Genomic DNA, 25,035 nt, shown 5'->3' on the forward strand with positions numbered 1-25,035 from the left:
TAGCTGTTGCCATACGGTACACACCTGCAGCGGATAGCAAAAACTCATTGCTGAATTGCACTCCCGCCTTTTTTGTTGTTTGTGTTTTTGATTTTGTTCTAGTGCGAGAGCGCGCAGCTTAAAAATTGCCGCTCCTGACGGCAGCGTACGCGGCCTCCGACGCTCGCTCTACCTCCACACATATGACGTCATCGCGTGGTCGCAACAGTTGCGGTGGCGAGTGCGGTCCGACGAGGAAGTCTGCCTCCCTTCCCCTCGATTCCGCCTCGCGTAGCGGGACCCTGTTTTTCCTCGTGCGTACGGCCGGCATCGCGCGCCGGGATAACCTGCGTCAAGGTCTCGCCGGCTGAGTTGCCGTCCAAGGTGAGTCAATCCAGCTGCTGTTTGCGTACACACACCGTATGTTTTGGGGGGCGCACGTGGTTCGTACGGTGTACCGCTACGGTTTCGGCCACGAACTTTCAGCCTGACGGGAGGGCGGCCCGAGAACCGCAACAGATGAGCAGAACAGACCCTCACGTTCGCCGGCTACGAGCAGGAGGAAAACGCTCTCGAGAGGCTGGCTGCCGCCGCGCGCAGCTCTTCGGTGCCCCGTGCGAGCGTTGCGCTTCCTGTCATGCGGTCGCGCAAAGCGCCATGCACGAGCTATGTTATCCTATTTTATGTATTTTGGGCGCAGCATTCCCGTTTTCAGGACTTCATCGGGACGTGCGAAGAAACTTGTGCAATAATAGAACGGTAAAACTGCAATGCTATGTTGTCTTCCGTTGTGTTATATTGGGGCTAAGTTACCCAATAATTTGAGCATAGTGGTGTTCTGGGCCAGTTGGTAAAGCATGTTTAAGGGAGGCGTAGCGCGAAAAAAGACAGGGACGAGAGAGACACAGGACCAGCGCTGGTCCTGTGTCTTGTGTCTCTCTCGTCCCTGTCTTTTTCGCGCTACGCCTCCCTTATCCAGTAATGTTATGCTGTAATGTGTTATGCTATTTGATATCATATGGGCTTTAACATTCCAAAATCGCACATGGGCTGCGCCGCAGCTGAGCGCCCTGGATTAATATCGGCTACATAATGTTCTCTAATGTGCACTGACATTGCACAGCTGTGCTATCCTATATTATATATTGTTACATGGCGGCCAGCCGAAGAATGAGACGTGGTGAACGATGGGTATGAGATGATTTAATGGCCGCTTGCCTAGCGCGGGCGCTCCGTCCCGCGCCACTGCCAGCTTCGTCTTCGTCACACTACCCGGGGCCTCCGAGCGATCGTCCCGATCGGTGACGAACAGACGGCGAAATGGCGATGGTCTTGAGTGAAGGATCGAACAATATGTAGAAGATGGTGCAGTGCTGGCCGCCACGATGAGAAAGATGAGAGAATGAGTCCTGGTCCACGAAGCATCCGGGCCGTAGGGTGCCAGGAGCTGACGGCCGAGGTCTCTGGACGCACCGAACGGCAGAGGCAGGGGGACGGTGTCTTCACGTTTGGGTCAGTGGGGTCTTGGGTCGGTGGGGTCTTGGGCCCGTCGGGTCTTGGGTCCGTCGGGTCTTGGGTCGTCGTGTAGTGTGGTCCGAGCGGGGGACGGGGCTGGGGTGAGCGTCGAGGTCGGTTCAGGTCGGGCGGGCTGGGGCACGGCCGTGCGGCGCTGACCAGGTACTCACGGCCGACGTCCACGGCAGGCCCCGGACGCCGAAGCTCCGTGACCAGGCTGGCGATGAAGGGACCCCAGCACCTCACACCAAATGTTACATGGCGGCCAGCCGAAGAATGAGACGTGGTGAACGATGGGTATGAGATGATTTAATGGCCGCTGGCCGCTGGTCTTCGTCACAATATTTTGGGCACTGCCTTCTCGTTGTCGGGATTTCATTGGGACGTGTGAAGCAACATGTGCAATAATAGAATGGTAAAACTACAAAGCTATGTTGTCTTCCGTTATGTTATATTGGGGCTAAGTTATCCAGTAATGTTATGCTGCACTGTGTTATGCTATTGGATGTCATGTGGGCATTAATGTTCCAAAATTGCACATGGGCTGCGCTGCAGCTGAGAGCTTTGGATTAATTTCGACTACGTAATGTTCTCTAATGTGGTTAACGAGAACAGAAAACTGGGCAAGTTGGAACGGATTCATCTTAAAGCAGCGCGATACACAGGACGAGAGAAAGAAACAAAAGACGACACGCTGACATTGCACAGCGCACTGGCTTCTTCAGTATCGCCTCCATCGAAATGCGGCCGCCATGGCCAGGATTTGATTTCGCATCCTTGGGCTCTGCCGCCAGTTGCCACAGCCACCGAACTGCAGCGCGGCGAGTAGGAGGGTGAAGATTCCATTTGCGAATACGCAGATCGAGGGCAGGGGCGAGTGAGATGCTGTTTAGCAAAACGTTCAGTTGGGCGAGTTGGTAGATATTCATGATGTAAACAGCGCGAACTACAAGGGACAAGCCAGGTTTGCGTCAGCAAACCATCTGTTTTCCTTTGCGATAGGGAGATGAATTTTCTCGGGAGCACCTGACGAATGTTGCGTTTCATGGTTTTAATTTTTGTGTTGTTTCTTCCCTTTGATTGTTTCTTCATATAAGAAGGTTTCAGTGAATAAACCTTTTAGTTGCGAGTCAGCGCTCGTCCTGTGTCCCTTCTTTTTCTTGTCCCTTGTAGTTCGCGCTGTTTACATCATGAGATTCTGTACGCGTGCCGCATGACGGCTGACTTCACAGAAGCTTCTTAGCCTCGTTGCGATGCACAGAAGAGTCGAATGAGCTCTCTGTTAGCTCTAACTCCTGAACTGTATACCGGCTCCTGATTTAACTAAACAGCCAGGTATCCAAAAGACATGGCAAACCACAATTTCTCAACCATTTTCACACAACAGCTACGGGTTATTTTTCTAAATAAATCCACATGATTTATCTCAGCTGCTTCACTTTAAAACTCATCTCTTTGAAAATGTATAATGTGGTCTCTAATCGTGTGAATAGGTTTTTAAGTAAGTACTGATGACCATGCCATTAGCGGTGGAATTCTTAAATGCTACAACTGAATGGATTTACTCATCAAGTGTTTTCAGCGCCTTTTTCGGCGTGCATACATGCACGCATACATACATACATACATACATACATACAAACATACATACATGCATGCATACGTGCATACATACATACGTGCATACATACATACATACATACATACATACATACATACATACATACATACATACATACATACATACATACATACCTGTATGTATACATGCATGCATGCATGCATACATACATGCATACATACATACACACACGCATGCATACATGCACACATACAGTCTTTGTCAAAAGTAACCAGGCTCCATGGTTTGCTTCTCATTCTTATAACAGAACCCTCACGGCTTCTCTAAAGATCAAAAAGTTCTTTGAAGGTGAGAACAGGGGTTCTTCTTACTATACAGAGATTTAGAGCTTGAGGGCTTGCGTAATAGGTTTAGTATACAGCTGAGAAGAAAAAACGTGCAGCCTGGTTATTTTGACAAAGACTGTACATACATGCCTACATACATGCATGTGTGCATACATGCCTAAATACATGCATGTATGCATACGTGCATGCACGCATACATGCACGCATGCATACTGTACATGCATGCATACATACATGCGTACATACGCCCATCTAATTCGGTTGAAATAATCTCCTAAATTATGGTTAACATGAAAGCAGTTTCAGCCCCTTGAATAGACGCCATTAACACACGTTTCATAAAGAGTTGAATGATGTTTATGATTATGTTTATTGGAGTTTAACCTCACAAAGAGACTCAGGCTATGATGGACGCCATAGTGAAGGCTTCCGCAAATTTTGACCACCTAGGGTTCTTTAACGTGCGCTGATATCGCGCAGTACACGGGCCTTTAGAATTTCGCCTCCATCGAAAGTCGACCGCCGTGGACGAGACCGAACCCGCGTCTTTCTGGTCAGCAGCCGAACGCTGTAACCATTGAGCCACCGTGGTGGCAGGAAATGATTTAGATATATTCCAGCTATACTTAGATAATGATACGATGCCGAATGACTGGAAGATAGGGAAGGTGATTCCTGTAAACAATCGGGAAATAGGCACTCACCTCATAATTATCGCCCTATTTCAATCACAAGCATCCTTTGTAAGATTATGGAACGTGTCCTATTTTTCAGTAATGGTAAAGGTCTTAAAATCGAACTTATTTTTCCTTCACGCACAGCGTGGTTTTCTTAAGTCACACTGACGTTGTGAAAATATCAGCGCAAACGATACAAGGGACGTAGGAAACAACATAAACGACGACGACAAAATGCAGCACCAACTCGCCGGCAGCATGCTCTTTTGAAATTCACACTCATGTGAGACACACGTTCTTTTATTCATTCATAGGTCAAGCGCAATTCTGGATCGCCGTTTCATTGAAGGCTAGATTTTGAAACCTTGCTAAAGCGTTCGATAAGGGTTTGTCATCGGCTTTGGTTGCTAAAACTGCACATGGCAGGGCTTGATACAAACGTACTAAAATGATTTGAGTGCTTTTTAACGGAACGTCAACAGCGTCTAACACCTAAGAGGAATGACTCATGCGCACACCCCATCCTGTCCCGTGTTCTGCGCTGCACCGCACTTGGACCTTTAATCTTCATTAATGACATGTCTAACTGCGTTATCTTATCCATTCAATTATTTGCAGATGAGTCTGTTCTTTTCCACGAAATAAGAACCGACGCTGACGCACACACGATTGAAACTGATGTTCTCCTCCTGGTGCAAAGAATAATTGTAAACGGCGCTTCACGCTGAGAAATACAAATTCATGGGCATATCCGGAAGGACTAACTTACCTACGTATCACTTCAACAAGTATGTCTTCTTTCTGAACAATCGAGCAATCAATTCAGCCGATCGAGCAAATGGGACAATGGAACAAATAAAAACTTGGTCAACGGAGAGTGATTAAAGATTATCGTTGCAAAGGAAAAGGAAGTAATCTTTCACCCATGTCAATGAGGTATTTTTCTTCCATCCTTTACAATTAACAATACTGCAATTGAAGTGGTTCGCCCTTTTAAAACATTAGAGATTAATTTCTCGGACAATACGCCGTGGGACGACCATATTAACTACCGATTTTGGAAGCTGTCGCGTACGCCTGGCTATTTGCGTCGGTACTGTTCATCTTTTCCTATCTTAGTTAATGTATTATTACACAATTCCCTGTTTTCTACGGGGATGAATTATGGCGTGCTTGTCTGGGGAAAGACAACGCTTGAAACGTTAATAAACTGTCGTGTTTACAGGATCGTGTTATCCGCATTTTTGCAAAAGTCCCTCATTATTCACACACAGTCGAATTGTTTAAAAATTTAACATAATTGGTATAGATTACTTATATTCCTATACACCAGTTCATTATTACAAGTCGGAAAACATTAAACCTGACAATTCTTTAGCTGAACTAGCCGGACTTGCTACGAACCATCCTGTGTATTGTACACAAAATCCGGAGAAGTGGAAAGTTGATCAAATACTCGCTGTCGGGCTAGTTGGTTCATCATCAAATTTTTATGAATGGCGCTATGGAGCAAACACAGAAAGACACGGAGGTCTTAGGTTGATTTAACAGGTTGCTTGAAAATTACTAGAGGATCTGAATTTAGAATGTGTGCGGAAGCTGGCAAGCTCGGCAGAAAAAGGAGTTTTAAACGTTTTCTTCACTTGTAAAACCCATAAACCTGAGTGTCCCTTGCGGGTTATTGTATCAGAAAAGAGGACATGGCAATCCCATGTCTCTAAATTTCTACAACATTCTTTCCGCATTCTTTCAGCACCTTTCCCTGGATGACCCTTTTCTTATTAAGAATTCTGATTCGGTTTTAATTGAAGGGAGATCTGGATTGTACACAGCATCGTGTGCGTTCTCTATAGATGTAGATTACTCGGCTCCTCTCGATGGCCTCTTTGTAGCCATTCCTGAGAGCATAAATGATTTTGGTGAAGTTAGGTTCCAGAATGCCATTCGAATCACCAGTGACCATTTTATTTCTTTGCTTGAATTTTATCTGCAATCCACTGTCATTGATTTTAAGCAGTGGCTTTATTTGCAAAGAACTGGAATTAGCATCGGTTCATCTATTTACCCCATCTTAACGGACATTTTTTTAGCTTTTATTGACCGCCGCCGCGGTGGCTCAGCGGTTACGGTGCTCGGCTGCTGTCCCGAAAGACGCGGGTTCGATCCCGGCCGCGGCGGCTAGAATTTCTTTGGAGGAGAAATTCTAGAGGCCCGTGTACTGTGCGATGTCAGTGCACGTTAAAGAACCCCAGGTGGTCGAAATTTCCGGAGCCCTCCACTACGGCGTCTCTCATAGCCTTAGTCGCTTTGGGACGTTAAACCCCATAAACCAAACCAAACCAGCTTTTATTGACCAGCGCATTTGTGCGCAGTTAAACCGGACACCTGTTAGGCGTGTTTTCCGCTTTGTTGATGATTATTTTATTCTTTTTGACCCGCCCACCTCTTATAACTTTGACAAAGCTTTTGCTGATGTTCTTAACGTTTTTAGAGACAATTCCTCACATTGGGAACTTCCTCAAGGGGGCAAGATTCAGTTTCTGGATGTTCAGTTTGATTTCACTGGTGTAGATCATGTGTGCTGGGTGTATAACCCCCTCTCCAAGAAAATCCTCATGCCGTTCAGCAGTGCAAATTATAAACTGGTGAAACGATGTATTGTCATGACGGGCTTACACGCCGCTCTCACAAAATCATGCGATCACTGTGCTCAGGCTGGCTTTGATAAGCAGCTTCACAGATTGAACAACGCTGGCTATCCCCGCCTTGTGATAACAGCTGTTTGCGAAGCTTTGTTGCAGAAGACTAAACTTGCTTTGAGCGGCGATCTGCCAAGCAAGCAGAGAGACAAGAGGCCTGTGGCGGTAATTCCGTACATGCACAAAATAGCGCACATCATCAAGGAGATAGGGGGTCGTTAGCAAGGTTTGCGCCATGATGAACAAACGACCCCCAAGGTGCGCTATCAAGCATATGCAGCGTTAAACGGAATGCAGGACCGAGGCTATCTGTGAGATACCGCTCAAGTGTGGGCATGTCTACATTAGGAAAACCGGCCGTTGTTTCAATGAGAGAGCGAGTGAACGCCAACGGACGATAAAAGACAATGAAAGAGGGACCTCCCTGATCACTGCAGAGATTGTAAAGATTGCGGACCGGCGATGGAAGGGCAAAGTGTTTCGGCAAAGGCAGGTAGCGAGTTGTAAGGGAAGTTATCGAAGCATTTCACATACAGAAAGTTGGGCCCACGTGCATAAGCACTTCGTCGGTTAAACTCAGCGGTGGGGAACTGGATTTTTAGGTGATCATGTGTAGTTCATCTCATTCCATCTTGCTATTGTGTTCGCATTTTTTTTCATTCCTTCTTCTGTGAGTAGCAACTCACTGGCTTTTATGCATAAACATGATCTTTTCCTGTACACCTATTTTTCTTTATTATTAGCTTGTCCTAGCTATGATAACACACTGATGATGATAATGTACTGTCGTATAAAGGTGTTTTCCTCAATAAACTCAGTTGAGGCGTTCTTTCTGTCTCCGTGTCTTCCTATGTTTGTTCCATTGCGCCATTCAAAAATTTCCTGAAAAGTTAATGCATGCTACACAAATTACGGAAACAAATGTTGAAATATTGTCCGTTATCTATCCTTCACAAACTCTCCGGTGAAGATAATCCAGATGCCTTCAACAAATCGTTCAGGGATGCACGCCGTATGTTTCTCTAGTCTAAAAAATGTATGTAACAATCTTGTGAGTTTATTTGTTTTGTTTTTGAAATAAGTACAGTTACAGCGATATGCGTCATTCTGTTTTGTTTTTTTCTTGCCTAAGATTTTTCAATCTTAACCGATTCTGAACACTACATTTTTCATGTTCTCGAACCTAAAGTTTGCTTGCCTTTTGTTATCGGCATTCTAATTTTTTTTATATTGTACGTCTTTCTGCTTTGTGAGCAGCTGCGTTTTCTGCTCATTCGCTGGCTGTATTCCGAACATTCAGCGTTTTCCACTGTACGCCTTGTAGGGAGCACGGACCTCGTCAAGCGTCTTTAGGGCTTTTTGTCCGTGCCCCTAAGCATCTCAGGATCTTTGAATAGATTGATTTGATTTGATTTGAAAACAATACCGGTCTTTATTCTGTCAGGACATACATGTACGCGGGCATTCGTATCACTTCTAACCTCAGCTGGAAAACTCGCGTCGAATTCATTGAACGTAGAGCTAACCGTAGGGCAGGATACTTAAAACGCAACTTGCATTAAGCCCCTGCTGACACTACGCTTCTCTTCTACAGAACAATCGTTCATTCAAAACTCGAGTATTCGTTTAGCAAGACGTTCAATTGGGCTAGTTGGTAAAGATTCATGGTGACACGTAGCGCAAAAAGACGAGGAACGAGAGTAAGAAAGACACAGGACAAGGGCTGTATTCATAGTCAATTCATAGACAACAGTCAATTCATAGTCAATAGTATTCATAGTGAATTTGAGACCCAGTTATTAGTGATTTGATTAAGCAGCTAGAAATGAGTCAAAACAGTGAAGCTCTGTGCTTCTTATCTACCTATCATTGCACTTACATCTTATTCAGCCGCCGTTATGGGGCATCACGGGACTCGGCTGCTGATCCGAAAGATCGCGGCCGGGGTTCGATACCGGTCGCGAAGGTCGCATTTAGATGGAGGCCAAATTCTAGAGGCCCGCGTACTGCGCGATGTCAGTGCACGTTAAAGAACCCCAGGTGGTCGAAATTAACCGGATGCCTTCACTACGGCGTCTGTCGTAGTCTGAGTCATTTTGGGACTTTGAACACCGTAAAACGAAAGCCAGACTTCCAGCATATCTGAAATGAAATCTAACCTAAACCTTTTGCCCCGTGAATCCAGTCGTAAGGTCTCAGGGCTAGTAGCCCTGGTTCAGATGAGTTTCAGCCGCCATATTGTATGCGATGAATCGCTCATTCTAACTTGATGGGGGACATTACGCTAAGACTACATTCACAAAGTTGGCACATTTACATATAATACTACATTCCCCACCCATCGCAAGGCTGGAATCGCCTTCCCTGTTCGGTTGCAATGATCACTCCACGTTAATTATTTCAGCCAGGCAGTATAAAGTGGCTGTCGGTTGGAAGTCGCATTGCAAGCACCCGCCGGTGTTGGCGCACGTAAGGTTGTATACACGGAAGAGCCACCTGACACCCGCTACGGTTGGCAAGGGGGAAGTAGTAGTAAGTGGTTTTTATTAAACATGATAATGGAAGGAAAAAGATTGTTGCGAGCCCCGGCAACTGCCATCGTTGCTGGAAGCACCTGAGCTGGGTCAGCGGAAATAAAGGGATAGCAAACAGACTGGAGAAGTTAAATGAAAGAGGTGAGGGAATAGTAGAAAGGAGAGGGAGAGAGGTACACTGGTAATAAAACTATTTACATATTAACATAACATACACACGGGTCGCACGCGCGTGAAGGTCTGCAGAGCACAGTGCAAACACACGCGCACGACACAAGGCACAAGGTGGGAAAGTGCAGGGACGGAAATCCCGCTCTCCTAGATGACTGCCACGGAAAGAACCCTCTCCACGTAAAAAATGTGCTTGAAGAAATGACTTTGTAAAATAGATAATCACTAAAACTGACTAAGGATTACTCATCAAACTGAAGGTGACTAAGAATGAATCGGCAAAAATGGAAATGACGAGGAATTACCAGCAGAAGTTAATAGTTGCGCTGAAACGTGCAGTCAGATCGATTGCAAGCATACCATGGCATAGCCATGAGTTCCCGCATTTTAAGCGATCTGATATTTTATGTATTGATATTTTGCACCCGTACCAATTATTGTGAACGCTGTTAAAACAAATAATGCTGGTAGCCTTTAATTTTCATCAGTACGCACCAGAGTACAATACACGATGTCACTTGCCCTGGCTTCTGCCTTTCTGCCGCACCTCAAACGGTAAACAGTTATAGCATTGGACATTACCTTAGCAAGCTGGCAGAAAATAACGAGTAGAAGAAATCTCATTCATCAGTTACTGTCCATGATGTGCATTTTCGAACGCTTTGTGGTATCTTTGTAGATAAGTCTGGTGTATTGTGTATCTTGTTTACATTTTTATGCATGTCCACTTTCTTTTGTTGTGTTCGGTGTACGTGTTGGGATTTTTTTTCTTTCTCTCATTTTTTTTTCCTTTGAGGGGGATAGCATGTTGTACTCAAACTGAAACATATTGCTGTCGATGTATACTTGGGGTTCAAAAGAGTTGAGAATTGGGCGAGTTGGTGCGAATTCATAGTGCGAACTCATTCATACTTGGGGTACTACTACAAGCTTTCCTAGGCAGCTCTCTTCTCACTGTAATGTGTGTTAGAGAATGAACCTTTCAGTTTCAGTTTCAAGAAAGTATTCTCCTCACTGGCTCATGGTACTTTTCGGCAAATTCACACAGACGTCACATCTAACTAAGATAAGATGTAAGTAAGTAAGTAAGTAAGTGTTTTAAACGTATCGATGTAGATTCCCAGAATGTTAAGGAGAAGGCCGTTTCGTTACTGAAGCAATGTAATCTTGTACCGCTGGCGGCGGCTGTTCGAAAAGCACAAGGCTATAAGTTAGATCTGTTTTTCTCCGCCAGGACTCATAAAGTTAACATTCCTTTCAGAGCTATCATTTCGGAAACTGGCACTTGGCAGCACTGTGCATCTTGCTATCTAGAAAAGCATCTTTGGTACCTTGTTGTGGATGATCCTTTCTTGTTTAGGAATACAGACAAAGTAACCATTTTCCTAAAGCATAGCAACCCAGGTTGTTGTACAGGCTTCAGTATTGACATTGAAGATCTTTATTACTCACTTCCTCACAACGGGATTATGAAAGCAGTGAAAAAGTGCATCACTGATGACAATGATGAAGTAGGCTTTATGGGTCAGTGCGGGGTATCTCTTGACACCTTTCTTGAACTGCTGTCGTTTTGTTTAGAGTCAACTCATGTAGGCTTGCAAGGCGGCGTCTATGTGCAAAAAAAGGGCATCTGTATTGGGTATAGGGTAGCGCCTGTGTTGAGCAATATTTTCGTAGGTGGAATTGATAAACAAATTAGTAAACACAGTGATGGAATGGTGGTGAAGATTTTCAGATATGTGGGTGATTTTTTGGTACTGATTAAAAGAGACAACTTCAACAGGAGGATGATAGACATTTTGAAGTTGTTTCGGGAGTGCGCAGATGGTCTGTCGTTTACATCTGAAGTGCCCTTGAAGGATTCTCTCCAGTTTTTGAGTATTAGGTTGTTATTCAAGAACGACCATATTTGTTGGCTTTACTCCCCAAGGTCCCAGAAACAGGTATTGCACTACTCTTCCGGATACTCAACAAATGTAAAAAATGGAATAGCTGTCTGCCCTCCGCTCGAGCTTACAGAATTCGTGTTTTCACTGTATCGAAGAGAATGTATTGTTACAGGTCAGCAGGCTGAAAACCGCAGGGTACCCTGATTCGGTTATTTCGGCAACGTGTGAAAAGTTGGTGCGGCTGGTGAGGACGGATTTCGTCAGATCAAAGAGGGACAATGCCTGTAAGAAAATGGCGGTCATTCCCTACATACATAAATCTAAATAATCTCAAAAATGTAGCTGGTAGGTTTGAAGTTGATGTTGTTTTTTCGGCACCTTGTAAGTTGAGCGGGCTTTGCCGGGCCATCAGGAACCGCAGTGAAAAGGTATTAGGAGTTAGTCCGTTCAAATGCCGTGTTACTCACAGGTCAGGTGGAATGCGCATGCTGTGTAGTCTATGAACTTCCACTCTCGTGCAAAAAAGTCTACATTGGTCAAACAGGCCGCTGTATTAACGTTCGCCTGAGGGAACATCTTAACTCACTTTCAGACACCAGATATTCACATCTTAAAGATCACTGCCGCGATTGTGGGAAAGAAAACGATAAAAAGAAACAGAAAAAGTGCCGCCCTTTGGTCACAAAAACTAAAATTTTGTTTCCACACCGGGATAAAATGAGCAGGGAGATTATGGAAGCTTATTTCATAAGGAAGAAGGAATCACAGTGTATCAGCCAGCCTTTTTTGGCATTAGTTGATAAAGAAGTATAATTTTTAGATAATTCGTGACTTGTTTCATTTGGGTTCTCAGGGGTGCCTTTGATCGGAGTTCGCCACGTGGCATACGGTGCGATTGTTGATCTTGATTTTGCTGGACCAATGCTCTTTACTCTGTTTGTTCATTATGATGTATATATGTTTTCTCTTTTTAATAAAAATTCACTTTCGAGTCAGCGCTCGTCTGTGTGTCCTCTTGCTTCGTCTTTCGTCTTGTTCGCGCTGTACCGCCCATGAATTATTACAAACTCGCCTAGCTATCCATCGTTCTTCTTTATAAGAAGATAAGATAAGATAAGAATTTATTGGGTACATATTGGTTACATAAATTCAGTATACAGGCGAAGGTCCCAAATTCGAGTGACTGTCACGGGACCCGCGGTAGATTAATACTAACTTGAATAAAAAACAAGCAGCAGTATGACTGTAAAACTAAGCAGCCTGTAATGAGGGGCCTGTAAAACTAAGCAAGGTAATGTAAGCAGGTTATAAGCAGCATATAATGACCATTAAAACTAAGCAGCAGTGGGACTGTAAAAAAAAACGGAAGCATTTCGACAAATAGGCAACGACCGCCCAGAAACTTCGCAGCTACCCAAAGTGCCTCATTATGCAGAAAAGCTTCCTACGCTAACCCATTGTAAACGCGTAATGCAGTAAAGTGGTCATTATTTTTTTATTGCGCAATGCGGCCGCAAACGGCTTGGGTGTTTTCGTGTCGTTTCTTCCGCATGCTTCAAACGCAATGAGAAGGCCTTGAGTCACATTTCGTCAAGCCGGCAGTTTCTTTGTCTCCGAGACTCCGGACCAGCCAGGCGCTGCAGATCACACAGAGGACGGAATCATCCGCCTCCGCGTGGAAGGGGGCGCTGCAAGATCACGCTGTCCTCGATGTACACAAAATATTCACGACATTCGTGTGGCGCGCTCTTTGAATGGGAACCGACGTTTCGTGACTTGTTTTTGTCCTCTAGAATCTGGTGGAGTGGCTTTTGCGCAATCGTTCCTCAATAATTATTATTCCATTTATTTTCATCAAAGATGGGGGAGGCGAGGCAAAAAGCTGCGATAGCAGCTTGACAAGTCCTCGTCCCCTACAAAGCAGCAGCAGTACACGTCAATAACCCGATACATATTGCCTCGAAGAATGAAAAGAGAAAAAAAAGAAGAAAAGAAGAAAAATATGTACATATGGTAAAGTATAGAATGTACCGCTCGTACAATAGAAAAAAAGGTAAAAAAAAAAGAATGTACGACTTGTACACCCCAAAAGTACACACTAGTAACAAATTGCTAAGACAGGTATGTACACTGAACGCAGTTCTTTTCATGCGAAAAAAAAAAAGATGAATACAAGTGTCTACGTCGGAGGAAGATTAGATACTAATATCAGACAAGGAGGCATTGAACACTGTAAATACACTGCAAAGAACAATGTAATGGTAAAAAGGAGTGCACAAATGTAATACAGTGACATAAAGGCGACACTGGTTGATAAACTTGTTTCTAGGCTTTTTTTTTTCAAATCGTCAGCCCGCCTCTTTTTGGAAGCCGTGCTTAATAAATGACAAGGCGGTTGTTCGCCGTTTTAATGCGACAGATAGCATGAGCCTTCACATCATGCGATTTCGAGTCCTGTGTCTGTCACAAAAGACGCGGATTGGTCGAGAGAGGCTACGTGGTCCTGCGACGTCACACAACCTGCCGAGCGTGGCAGGAGGCGATAAATATATTTAGAAGAAATTAAGTGCAATTACGAACTGCCTACCATGGCCCGAAAATTCATATCTGTAAAACAAGTTGGGAGCGTGCCACTGGGAAAGAGTGAGACAAGCAGGTTGGAAGAGGTTCTCTGCGGACTCACTGAGCGCATGATTATGTGTGTGCAAATAAGATGCGATGTCAGTGACAAATTGTGTATGTGGTCAAAGAACTGACACAGACGCATATATTTGTATCAGCAACGTTGCTTCTAATACTGTCGCATTCCACTGTTAAGGTGACGTGAACATTTCCGTAATTCTTTAATTGGCGCCGAGTGGACATGCTCGTCAGGGAACTCTATGCGGTTTTCTAATAAGTTGCCTCACTGTGCAGTGCCCTTAAGGTTACGTATTGAACGTGTGCAGTAGATAAATGGCACCGGTATTGCCCGAAATTTTATTCTCTGTACCGATGCACCAGCAATCTTACTTAGAGAGAGAGAGAGAGAGACTCTTTAATGAAATGCAGAGAATTTAGCCGGCGTTTAAAAATCGCTGGCATGCTACTCTGCGTAGGAAGGGGAATTTGGGAGAAAAAGACAGTAGGAGAGCAGCGTGGAAGAGGTAAAAGAAAAAAAAAACGAAGATAAAATGCGGCCATGAAATGGGTACTAAGGATGCAATGGCGAGTATTGATGTAACCTATGGAATGATGGAGCGCATAGTCCGACAAATGGGCTGACGAAGTTCACTGCATGAAGAATGCATGAAGGTAACGTGCAAGTGAATTTAGAGCTTATCTAGATGTCCAATGTCTTTTAAATATGAAAAAAGAAAGTTCATTGCAAGTCTCTGTTGCCTGAAGCAGGCTAAGGGACCTAAAACTTTGTCCATTGTTAGGGGCACTGGGCAGAGCTTCTGCATGCAATGTTCATAGTAAGCACGCTCGTTAGCATACGCAGGGCACACAAGTAGGATATGTTCCACAGTTTCTACCGCGGCACAATTGTCACAATGCGGACTGTTCGTTTGTCCAAAACGGTATCGCAAGCGGTTTGTATATGCAGAATTCAGACGAAGTCGGTGATAAAGTGTTTCCAGTTGTCGAGGAATTCTGGGTGAGAGTCTTGATCTAAGATGTGGGTCGATTGAGTGAAGAAATTGGTACTGATGTGTCGGCAAACTCCAAAGCCGATACGTTTCTTCGTAAGCAAAACTTTTAGCCATTTGGGACGCATCCGATTTCGTGAAAAAAGTTCGAATGTATCTCCGATGTTGATGGCCCTTACGGGCCGCTTCATCTGCTTTTTCATTAGCCAGAATGCCACAGTGAGCAGGTACCCACTGAAATGTTATGCAGTGGCCTGCGGCAATAGCTAAATGATGTATATACCCGATGTCGAGGGAAACTGGCTGGTGATTCGTTTTCTTCAGCAGGTTGGCGAGGATCTGCAGCGATGCTTTTGAATCGGTGAAGATAACCCAACGGCCGGCGGTTCGGCGCAGGATGTAAGAAACAGCTTCCTTAATGCCGTGAAGCTCAGCTGTCGTAGAGGATATCCTCCGCTGCAGCCGGTAAGAAAGGGCATGGTCTGTTGAGGGCACATAAAGGCCACAAGAAGAGGTTTCTTTAGTAGTTGAACCATCGGTGAAGATATGGATGTGCTGCGTATATTCCTCCGTTAAGTAGGCGAGAGTAGTTTGCAGAAGCGCTGCCTGTGGCATGCGTCTCTTTGCATTCACACCTGGAACAGACTTCTTCACCTTTAGAGGATAGAGTGTCCATGGAGGAAAGGCCAGAGGTAGTAGCTTCTGTGGCTGATTAATAGTAGGAAGGGGCAGGAGCTGTACTGCCTGGCCAAAGCTAGAGTTGCTGTGAGTTAGATGGACGCGGTGTAGGAAGTGCTTCTTCCCTTGCAGGACATGGCGGAGATGGGTACGCATAGTTTCCTGGGCGGCAATCACCTCTAGTGGTAGACATCCTGCCTCCGCTACTGTTCCTGACGCAGAGGAACCTTTTGGTAGGCCAAGACATATTCGCAGGCAGTTGTTCCGTGCGGCATTGAGAGTCTTATTGCTTGATGTAGATAATCTTTGAAGCACTGGTAGACAGTAGCGCAAGGTTCCTTCAACGTAGGCTTTTTCAAGCAGAAGCATTGATCGGCAGTTGCTACCCCACCTTGTTCCCGCCATGAACCTGAACACTTGCGATGCTGCAGTAATCCTCTGGCGGAGTTTTTTGATCTGAGGTGACCATGACAGATTGTAGTCGATTACAACACCCAGGAATCGCTGAGATCGTACATATGGCAGCGATCGTCCGCCTAGGAGCAGCGGATATCGGGTCATCGTTTTTCTTGTAAACGCCATTGCAACACTCTTTTCTGGCGATAGACGAAGACCTCTGGAAGCCAGGTACATCGAAACGTGCAATAGCGCTCTCTGAAGACGTTGCTGGGTAATATAGCGCGAACGTGATGCGGTCCAGATGCAGATATCATCAGCATAAATTGTTATGCGGACCCCTCGCGGAAGGTTTCTTGCTATGTGAATAAGGACAATATTGAACAAGAGAGGGCTGAGCACCGCTCCCTGTGGTACGCCCCTCTCCACTGCGTGAAAGCGAGTTGGACCGTCTGGAGTGGTCATAAAAATTTGCCGTTCTTTTAAATAATGCCCAATCCACTTGTATAGCCTTCCTCCAAGGCCAAGACTGCCAAAGGCTGCGAGAATTGCATGGTGAAAGACAGAGTCAAAGGCGGCCTTGATGTCTAGGAAAACGGCTGCCGGGATGTACCCAGCATGAAAGTACTCCTCAAGTGATGAGACGAGGGCGATGATATTGTCAGTCGCCGACCTGTTTTGACGGAACCCGTTCATTTCTTGGGGGAACTCATTTCGGCTTTCTAGGAACCAAATTATGCGCTTGGAGATCATGCGCTCCATGAGCTTACCTACGCAGCTCAGTAGGGCAATGGGCCGGAATGATTCGTAGCTTGTTGGCTGCTTACAGGGCTTCAAAACGGGCACAATTTTCGCCAGCTTCCATTCCGTGGGGACCTCACCAGCCATCCAGGAAGAATTGTAATACTCCAGGAGTCGAAGACGGGAGGTGTGGGGTAGCTTAGCAATGGCGTCATAGGTCACCTCATCATGACCCGGAGACGTGTGTCTGTTTGTCTCCGCGATAGCTGTGGATAGTTCTTCCATTGTGAAAGGCAGGTCTAACGCTGGCACTGCCGCCTTTGGGATGCCTGTTTGACCATCTGCGGAGAGTGTCGAATGCCCTGACCCTGTCGACAGTAGCCTGCAGTATTCTTCTGAGACTTCTTTTATAGATTTTTGTTCGTGAAGGGAGAGTGCAGCGAAGGGGTGGAGTTGTTGAAGTGGCGTGCGCATACCTCTAACTATCCGCCAAATGTTGGTTACTGGTTGGCGCACATCCAGAGTAGAACAAAAGTCACGCCACTTTTGCCGACTCAGTTTATCCATGTAGCGTCGAATGTGACGTTGTGCCCGTCGGCATGCACGTAGGTCATCGAGGCTTTTTGTGCGCAGAGCTTTCCTTTCAGCTCGCCTGCGTATAGCGCAAAGCCTTTGGAATGTGTCATCATTTGAAGGTAGGTTATCATTTTTAGCTGTAATTTGTGTACTCGCTCTCAGGCAATACGCCATTGTCGATGCTAATTCCTCATTTCGAGTTGCCGCAGCAACTCCTTTGCTTACAGCGTCCTTGTATGCGTCCCAGTCTGTAGATTTTATAAGGAATTTCTTTGGGTTCCTCAGCGCATGGAAAGCCGATATGAGGATTGGGTAATGGTCGCTTCCGCGTGTCTCCAAATCAGTGCACCAGCCAAAGTTGTGGGCGAATGAACTTGTGACAAATGTCACGTCGATGCTGCTGGTAGTCGTCGCGCCTCGGAGGTAGGTGATGCTGCCGTCATTTAATGGCTGAACTGATCTTACTTACGGTATCATGAAAACCGTCCGTTACAAGGAGCTAAGTAGACTGCGTGCATTCAACCTTCCGTAAGGTCCTACATTTCTGAACCTCTCACGTTTACACCGCTTGTCAAGACATGACTTATAGCTAGGCAGAGAGTTATGCTATGGTTGAAGATTGGTTTAGGTTTGGTTTATTGGGGTTTAACGTGCCAAAGCGACTGAGGCTATGAGGGACACCGTACTGAAGGGCCCCGGAAATTTCGACAACCTGGGGTTCTTTAACGTGCACCGACATCGCACAGTACACGGGCCTCTAGAATTTCGCCTCCATCGAAATTCAGCCGCCGCGGCCGAAATCGAACCCGCGTCTTTCGGGCCAGAAGCCGAGCGCCATAACCACTGAGCCACCGCTGCGGGGCCTATGGTTGAAGAATTGTCCTCCATGCATTGCCGTCACCGTCTTGTTCTCTACCGTGATGCTGCATTTTTCTACAGGCATATGCTACAGCGAGCTCTTAGAAAAGCTGTTGCGATCGCTATGTGGAGTGTCAGATTTATCCTCGGTGAGAAAAATATTGTAATGCCTTGTTATTCTTTTCTGCCGATTGAATAGTTCAGTCTGTGGAAGAGCAGCATCTTGGACCGACATCCCGAACTGTAACGTGGCATGAGAGAGACAGGGAAGCGGAGAGGTTAGCCTTAATGGAATTCCGGTTCGCTACCCTGCACTGGGAGAGAGGGATGATGGTATGTAAAAGCGGAAGAGGGAAGAAGGGAGGAGCGCGCTCAATCGATTGCTCAAGCATGTCGCTCTCAAATAATTGAACTGTATTTTGCATGCTTTGAGGGCCGTAGATTGTTGTGACCATAGTCCGAGGGTCGTACCCCCATCAGAGGGCGAGGATCGAGGTGGTTCAGAGCCCAGCCCAACGTATGCCCTTCTGTGCTAAGCAGCATGGCACTCAAGCAGTAGATGTCTCATTTGCTGTTCACATTCACATGCGTCACAGGTAGGGCTGTCCGCGATGCCAGTGCGGAAGGAGTACGACTTTGTAAAAGCCACACGAAGCCGTCGAGGGCGGAGTAATATTAAGGCGAAAGTCTTTAATGCCTCATCCTTGTCGACAGAAGGTTGTCAGCAGAGGTGTCACACTTTTTCTAGTCGGACCAGAAAAGAAAAGTCTTTGTGCACGATGGGATTCGAACCACCATCCTTCCGTTCCACAGCCTACCTAGGTAAATGGCTATGCTACTTCCTGCCAACGCATATATAGTTCTCCTTGTCTGGGACGCTGGAGAGTGTTTGCAGACAAGCGTCGAATCCCACGGATGCCTCCGAAAGGCCCTCCAGTGTCTACAGCATTTAAGGTTCACAAACAGTTGTGTACTCAATTAACATCTTAACCACACATCAGTGGCACAAGCAGCAACTTTGCGCTTAAGGCTTTCGCCTCACCGCACTTTAGGTCAACAAAGTGCCCCCCCCCCCCCCCCCCCCCCGCTGAATTTTTGCTTCATGTCGCGCTAAGGTGGAAGACGAATGCATAGTTCAGGGCCCAGTGTATTGTGGTGACGATTGAAAAGCTCGCTCGTGTTCCGTGAGACAAGTGTGAGATCCTGCGCCATCCTGCGAAGCCTACTCATTGCGCTAATCCTTGATCAAGGAATAGTCACATGAAGACGGTCGTTATGGGAGGACTGAGTTTCTTTGTTCGCGCGGTGATTTCCTCTGATTCCGCAGTGTCCTGGCAGGCACCGGAAAACTATATCGTGACCTTTTATTATTGTGCCTTGAAAAACTTGGTGAAGTAACGAAGTGTGTGTTCCGAGACCACTGCTGGTAGGGGCGGGAAGTATATGCGGCACAGGAAGAACTCCCTGACTTGTTAGCCTCTACTGTGTGCCTGCCAGCATTGTGAGGCACGTGCTAGCAGCTGAGTGAAGGGGTGGCGGGTTCGCGCAATGCTAACCGGTTATACGAGGCATGAGTCGGTTCAGAGAGGCAATATTTTTTTATGTTATGGAGGAAAAAGCAGTGATGGTCAACTTGTTGGAGGTTAAAGATGTTTGCTCTTCATGATACCTTTGGTAGGCGTCTGGCTCACCTCCCGACCATGCAGTCGAAAATATTCACGTGTTCCAGGAATGTTCAAGATCTCTGAGGAGTGAGTAAATTATGTTACTAGGTCTGCACCGGCATTGCTTCTTTCGTTGTTTCTTTTTTTTCTCATATACGGCTTTCTATTTGGCGTTGGTTTCATCTTGAGTTTCGGTGTCAACTTGGCCGCGGTTTAGGGACGATGTTCGCCTGAGGCTGCCAATAATGAGAGCTAAGAGCATAACATGCGTTAAAAATGAAATTCAGCAAACAACAAGGTGTAACCTCAAAAGGGCGAAAAATCAGTCCCGGTTCATCGACTGTGTCAACCGTGACTGCGTCGAGCCACTGAAGAAGTGCAAAAAGCAGGCAGGCGGCAACTGTCCCGCATGCTTGAAGCTTTCGTGCAGTAACTCCGGTGACACTCTGCTTCCACACGATTAGCTACCTAACTCCGTATACTTTTCGTGCGGCTCATTTGGAAACCACATGAAATAAACGGAGTCTATATGCACTACAGGGACAGCGCATATGGAAACTCTAAAATTTGCTAAGACTTCGCATGATGTCAAACACGTAACACGCAAATTGTGTGGAAAGTATGCTTAATGCATACCTAAGTTTAAATTAAAATAGCCTTCTTTTGCAGCAATCAATACAATTGGATCTCTGCGGGTGGCATAAGGCTAGAAGATCGAAAGCCTGATGAGACCTTTGCCCTCTTGCACTAACTACTTTGAGCCTGCAGCAACACAACTACTTTGAGCCTGCAGCAACACTCATAACACGTTTACTGGGATCAAAACACGAACGCATTGGAGTTGGACAAAAATATATTTAACACTTTACAAATACGGAACAGGCTGAACAAGGGACAGCCTGCAGCAGTACAAGTACTTTCTTTTTGGCGTTGAACAGGGACGTGGTTGCAGTTATACACAAACATATACACTGAACCTTTTTGAAGTTGATTTCGGTTCATTTACTTCACGTAAACAAGCCGGGTAGTGCAAGCAAAAGGCGTTATTATGCACCTGACAATGGCTTGTCCTCCCGAAAACAAAAACAAGACAGCCGTTGCGTTACAAGATTATGTGCAGAGCAAGGAAGCTACAATATACGAGGGGGTACCCAAAAGAAACCGGACTAAATTTTTTGGTCGGCAAAGTTTCTGTGGTACCGCGTTTTGCCACTAGGAGCGCATAGAACGAACATTCCAGAGTCAGTAAGCCAAGTGCCGTCGTTGAAGGAGGTCAGACTAGTTTAGGCAGAGTTTTTGAGTGGTGACTGTTTTGTGTGAATGTCGTTTTTGCAATGGCTGATTTTCGTGAACAGCGTGCGCCGGTGAAATTCTGATTTTTGCTCGGAAAAAGTTGAATAGAAACTCTTGAAATAGTAAGAAAGACGTACAAGGACGATGCTATGGGGACAACTCAAGTGTTCCTGAATCGAATCCTGAATCAAAGCAACAATCATGCCAATGGAAAACTTCAAATTCACCTCGCCTCAAGAAAGCTCGTCAGGTGAAACCAAACCTCAAAACAATGCTCACTTGCTTTTTGACGTGAGAGAAGTCGTCCATTGAGAATTTGTTCCGCAGGGTCAGACAGTTAGCCAGGCTTTCTACTTGGATGTTTTGAAAAGATTGGGCAACAGTGTGCGGTGGAAGCGGCCAGATTTGTGGCGGTCGGGTGACTGGTTTTTCCATCATGGCAATGCCCATGCTCACACAGCCCTGTCTCTAAGACAATTTTGGACCAAAAATGGCATGACCCTTATTCCTCAACCCTCATACTCTCCCGACCTTGCCCCGTGCTACTTTCTTTGTTTCCTAGAATGAAAAAAAAAGGTGAATGGAAAGTGTTTCGCTGATGTTGCTGAGGTGAAAAAAAAAAACGACGGAGGCACTGTCAAGCATCACAAAAGATGAATTTAAACAATGTTTTGAAAAATGGATTGAAAGATTCGACAAGCGTATCATTGCAAGTGGGGAATACTTTGAAGGATATTGAAGGTCTGTGCTTAAAATGTGCACAAATAGGTTCAAACAAAAATAAGTCCGGTTTCTTTTGGGTACCCCCTCGTACACGTTTTCCGAACGGGGTTCAGGAAATATTACTTAAAGAACCAGACAAATGCATTAACAGACTGTCGCATCAAAGCAACACCATAGAAAATTAGCATCAGATCAATTAATACAGCAAAAGGATCAAACGAAGACTGGAAAGGTTCAAGAAAGATCCAGCCCACGAAATATGGGTAACAACCAGAATGGTGTGACATAAAATGAAAGTATACGGCAACGTTAAAATAACTAAACAGTAATCGGGGGCAAGAACTAGCGCACCAGGAAGACATGGGCCTTTTTTAAAATGATATCATATTTGTAATAGTTTAATAATCTCAGCATAAAACTGAAAACACGTTACACAGAAACACTGGAAAATTTCCCTGCAGAGCCATCAGGCTGAATTGAGTTTAATATTGTGGTACATCCGAAGAAAGAGTAGCGCGAGGAGGAATAAAAATCACAAAACTAAGAGGACAATTAGGAACTGCACAATAATCGTATAGAGCTGTATTCACTTATACCTGTAGTTGGTTTAGAAGGACGTGGTTGTAGGCCGGTTGGTAGAACATCGTGAGGAGCAGAGCCGCAAAACAGGACGGGACAGAGACAGGTGTTCTTAAACAAATGGTGTGTTGTCAGTAGCACCCTGTGTTGTCGCCTGGCTCTGTCCCGTCCTGTTTTGTGGCTTTGTTCCTCACGATGTAGTTGATTTACGGTTCTGGAAGTGTATTTGTATAGAGCAGGAATTCTGAATACATATTTATTCATTCATTTACAAATACTGCAGGCGCTCTTCGGGACCAAGCAGGAGAGGTTAAAATGATGTGAATAAAAACTAAACAGGCATCAAGGTCACTTGGGAAACAGCAGCGCAGGCATATATTGGGATGTGTGGAAAAATACCAAAGTCGAAATTGCAAGGCGTATCACAATAACAGGGAAGGTGATAACTGTGTCAGCACGACATCATTTGCCCTGACCAAGAAAAGAGGAATGTTTCTCAGGAGCAGTTTGCCACATTTTGATTAGTTTGTGCTCGTTCTAATCCAGTGTGCGCATGGGCCACCGAAGTGCTTTTATGCACATGTTTGTCGTACTAAATCCTCAGTTGATGTTTAGCGCTCGTTCTGTCTCCTGCTATGTCTGTGTCCTAGTTTTATGAGCTAGTCTTTTAATTAATGATGACACACCAACTAGCCCAGCTTTCCGCCTTGAAATAAGGAGACAATGAAAACAGATCAACATCAACGGTACTTAACAAATCGATTCAAATCTCTGTGCTTTGAATACACTCCACAAAAGTGTCAACAGTACAGCACCTAACTGCCAGAACAGGCAAACTATTCCAAAGGAGGATCGCACATGGCAACAAAGAATATTTATATTGTAGCAGGGAATGAATTACATTATGAATTAATATGACTCTTTGGTTATAGTACTGTTTCGTTGAGATGGGTACGTGCATTGCATTGAATTACGTATTTGCATATGAATGATTTAAACTGTTAGTTGAAATCAACACGGACTCCGTACTGGAAACATATGTGGAAAGTAGCAGCAATAGTAGTAGTATGTTTATTTGGCCATCTTATGTACAATATGCCCTCGAGGTGAGGCTAAAGGAGGTAGACCAAGCATGCCTCCTGACAAGGCCTACACCCCGATTAACACATCATGAAACGGTGGCCGAATGGACTAAAGAGAAAGAACAATGAGCAACATTATCACAATAGAAAATAGTTAATGATAGATGATAATAAATATCAATTAACAGCAAACAGAACATTTCATAATATGCACATTCAGGTAAAAGAAAAGGAAGACATACACACACTCAAAAAACTAAGTATACGGAGTAGCTGAAATTTAACAGGGGGGAATAGAATCTTCAGTTTTTTCTTAGATACAGACACACTATAACTTTCTAAAGCAATCTGAATAACAGACTGGTAGGCATTACGCAATGTTATAATTTGATAATCTGTTGTTTGTTTACGAAAGCACGAGGATATCCATATATATCTCCGCATTGAACGGACTCCTTATTGCCGCAGTGTTATAGTCGGAACTCAAACGCAAACTTTCTTGCGGATTAGGCTCACTGGTTTATTTTTTTTTCTCCCTCGCACCACGCAGCAGCAGCACAGGCCGCCGCCATGAACGGACCCGTGGTGCTGGGGCTGATCATGAAGGCGCTCTTCTCCATCCCCTACGACGTGGAGCGGCCCACCAAGCTGGGACCCGTGGGGGGCCGCATCGTCCACGTGCTGGGGCAGCCCATCGAGGAGTACCGGGGCATACCTTACGCCGAGCCGCCCGTCGGAGAGCTCCGCTTCAGGCCCCCGGTTCCCGCCAAGGTGTGTGGGCGCCCGCCTTAAAGGGAAGGTGAAATGGTTTTTTGACAATTCGAGGTTATTCGAGAGTTCGAATCTATGAAGCTTCTTGGTAATGCGTGCAAAGTAGTTTTGCGCTAGCATTTAAAATGGCGACGCAATCACCGATTAAAACCACGACAATTTTCAGGCTTCTCACTGCGCTGGATAACTGCGGGGAAACTCGTGGTGACGTCAAAACTAAAGAAATTTCAGATGTCTACTGCCTTCGTCTACATACTGCCATGCGTCTTCCGATGCCGCCAAGCAATGCTTCATGAGCTTCACCTTCGACGGCATTCTTTTCATCCTTGAAAGAACCGCTTCTTCGCTGCAAACTTAGCGCCGCCGTACGTGACGTCATCACTGGGGCCTCTGCCTGTCGCTGTGCACTTCAGAGAAGCCTCAACGCCGATGCCCCTTTATTCGGCGAATGCATCACCATTTCAAATTCTAGCGCAAAAGGATTTCGCATGCTTTACCTGAAAGTTTCAAGCATTCGGCTCGGCTAGAATCATCGAATTCTGAAAACTCTTCAGTTGCCCTTTAATGATGGCCGTTCTCTGTGGGACGTTACAGACACTTACAAGGCGAGTTGGCGCGCGACGAAAAGAGCGAGTAAGGAACGGGACAC

At 45.5% G+C, this 25,035-nt stretch overlaps 1 protein-coding gene across 1 annotated transcript in view; it reads left to right on the forward strand.

The window, feature by feature from the left end:
- The first annotated feature begins 234 nt into the window (after window positions 1-234).
- LOC149326725 (acetylcholinesterase-like) overlaps window positions 235-25,035 on the forward strand; it is a 67,227-nt gene continuing 42,426 nt past the window's right edge. The window contains exons 1-2 of the mRNA XM_089563455.1: window positions 235-363; window positions 24,166-24,386. Of these exons, the coding sequence (XP_089419581.1) occupies window positions 24,186-24,386 (201 nt within the window). The 5' untranslated portion in view covers window positions 235-363; window positions 24,166-24,185. The remainder of the gene's footprint in view (window positions 364-24,165; window positions 24,387-25,035) is intronic.

This window comes from Amblyomma mixtum, chromosome 10, assembly GCF_055824585.1.
Source record: "Amblyomma mixtum isolate Tamu chromosome 10, ASM5582458v1, whole genome shotgun sequence".
Classification (NCBI taxonomy): Eukaryota; Metazoa; Arthropoda; class Arachnida; order Ixodida; family Ixodidae; genus Amblyomma; species Amblyomma mixtum.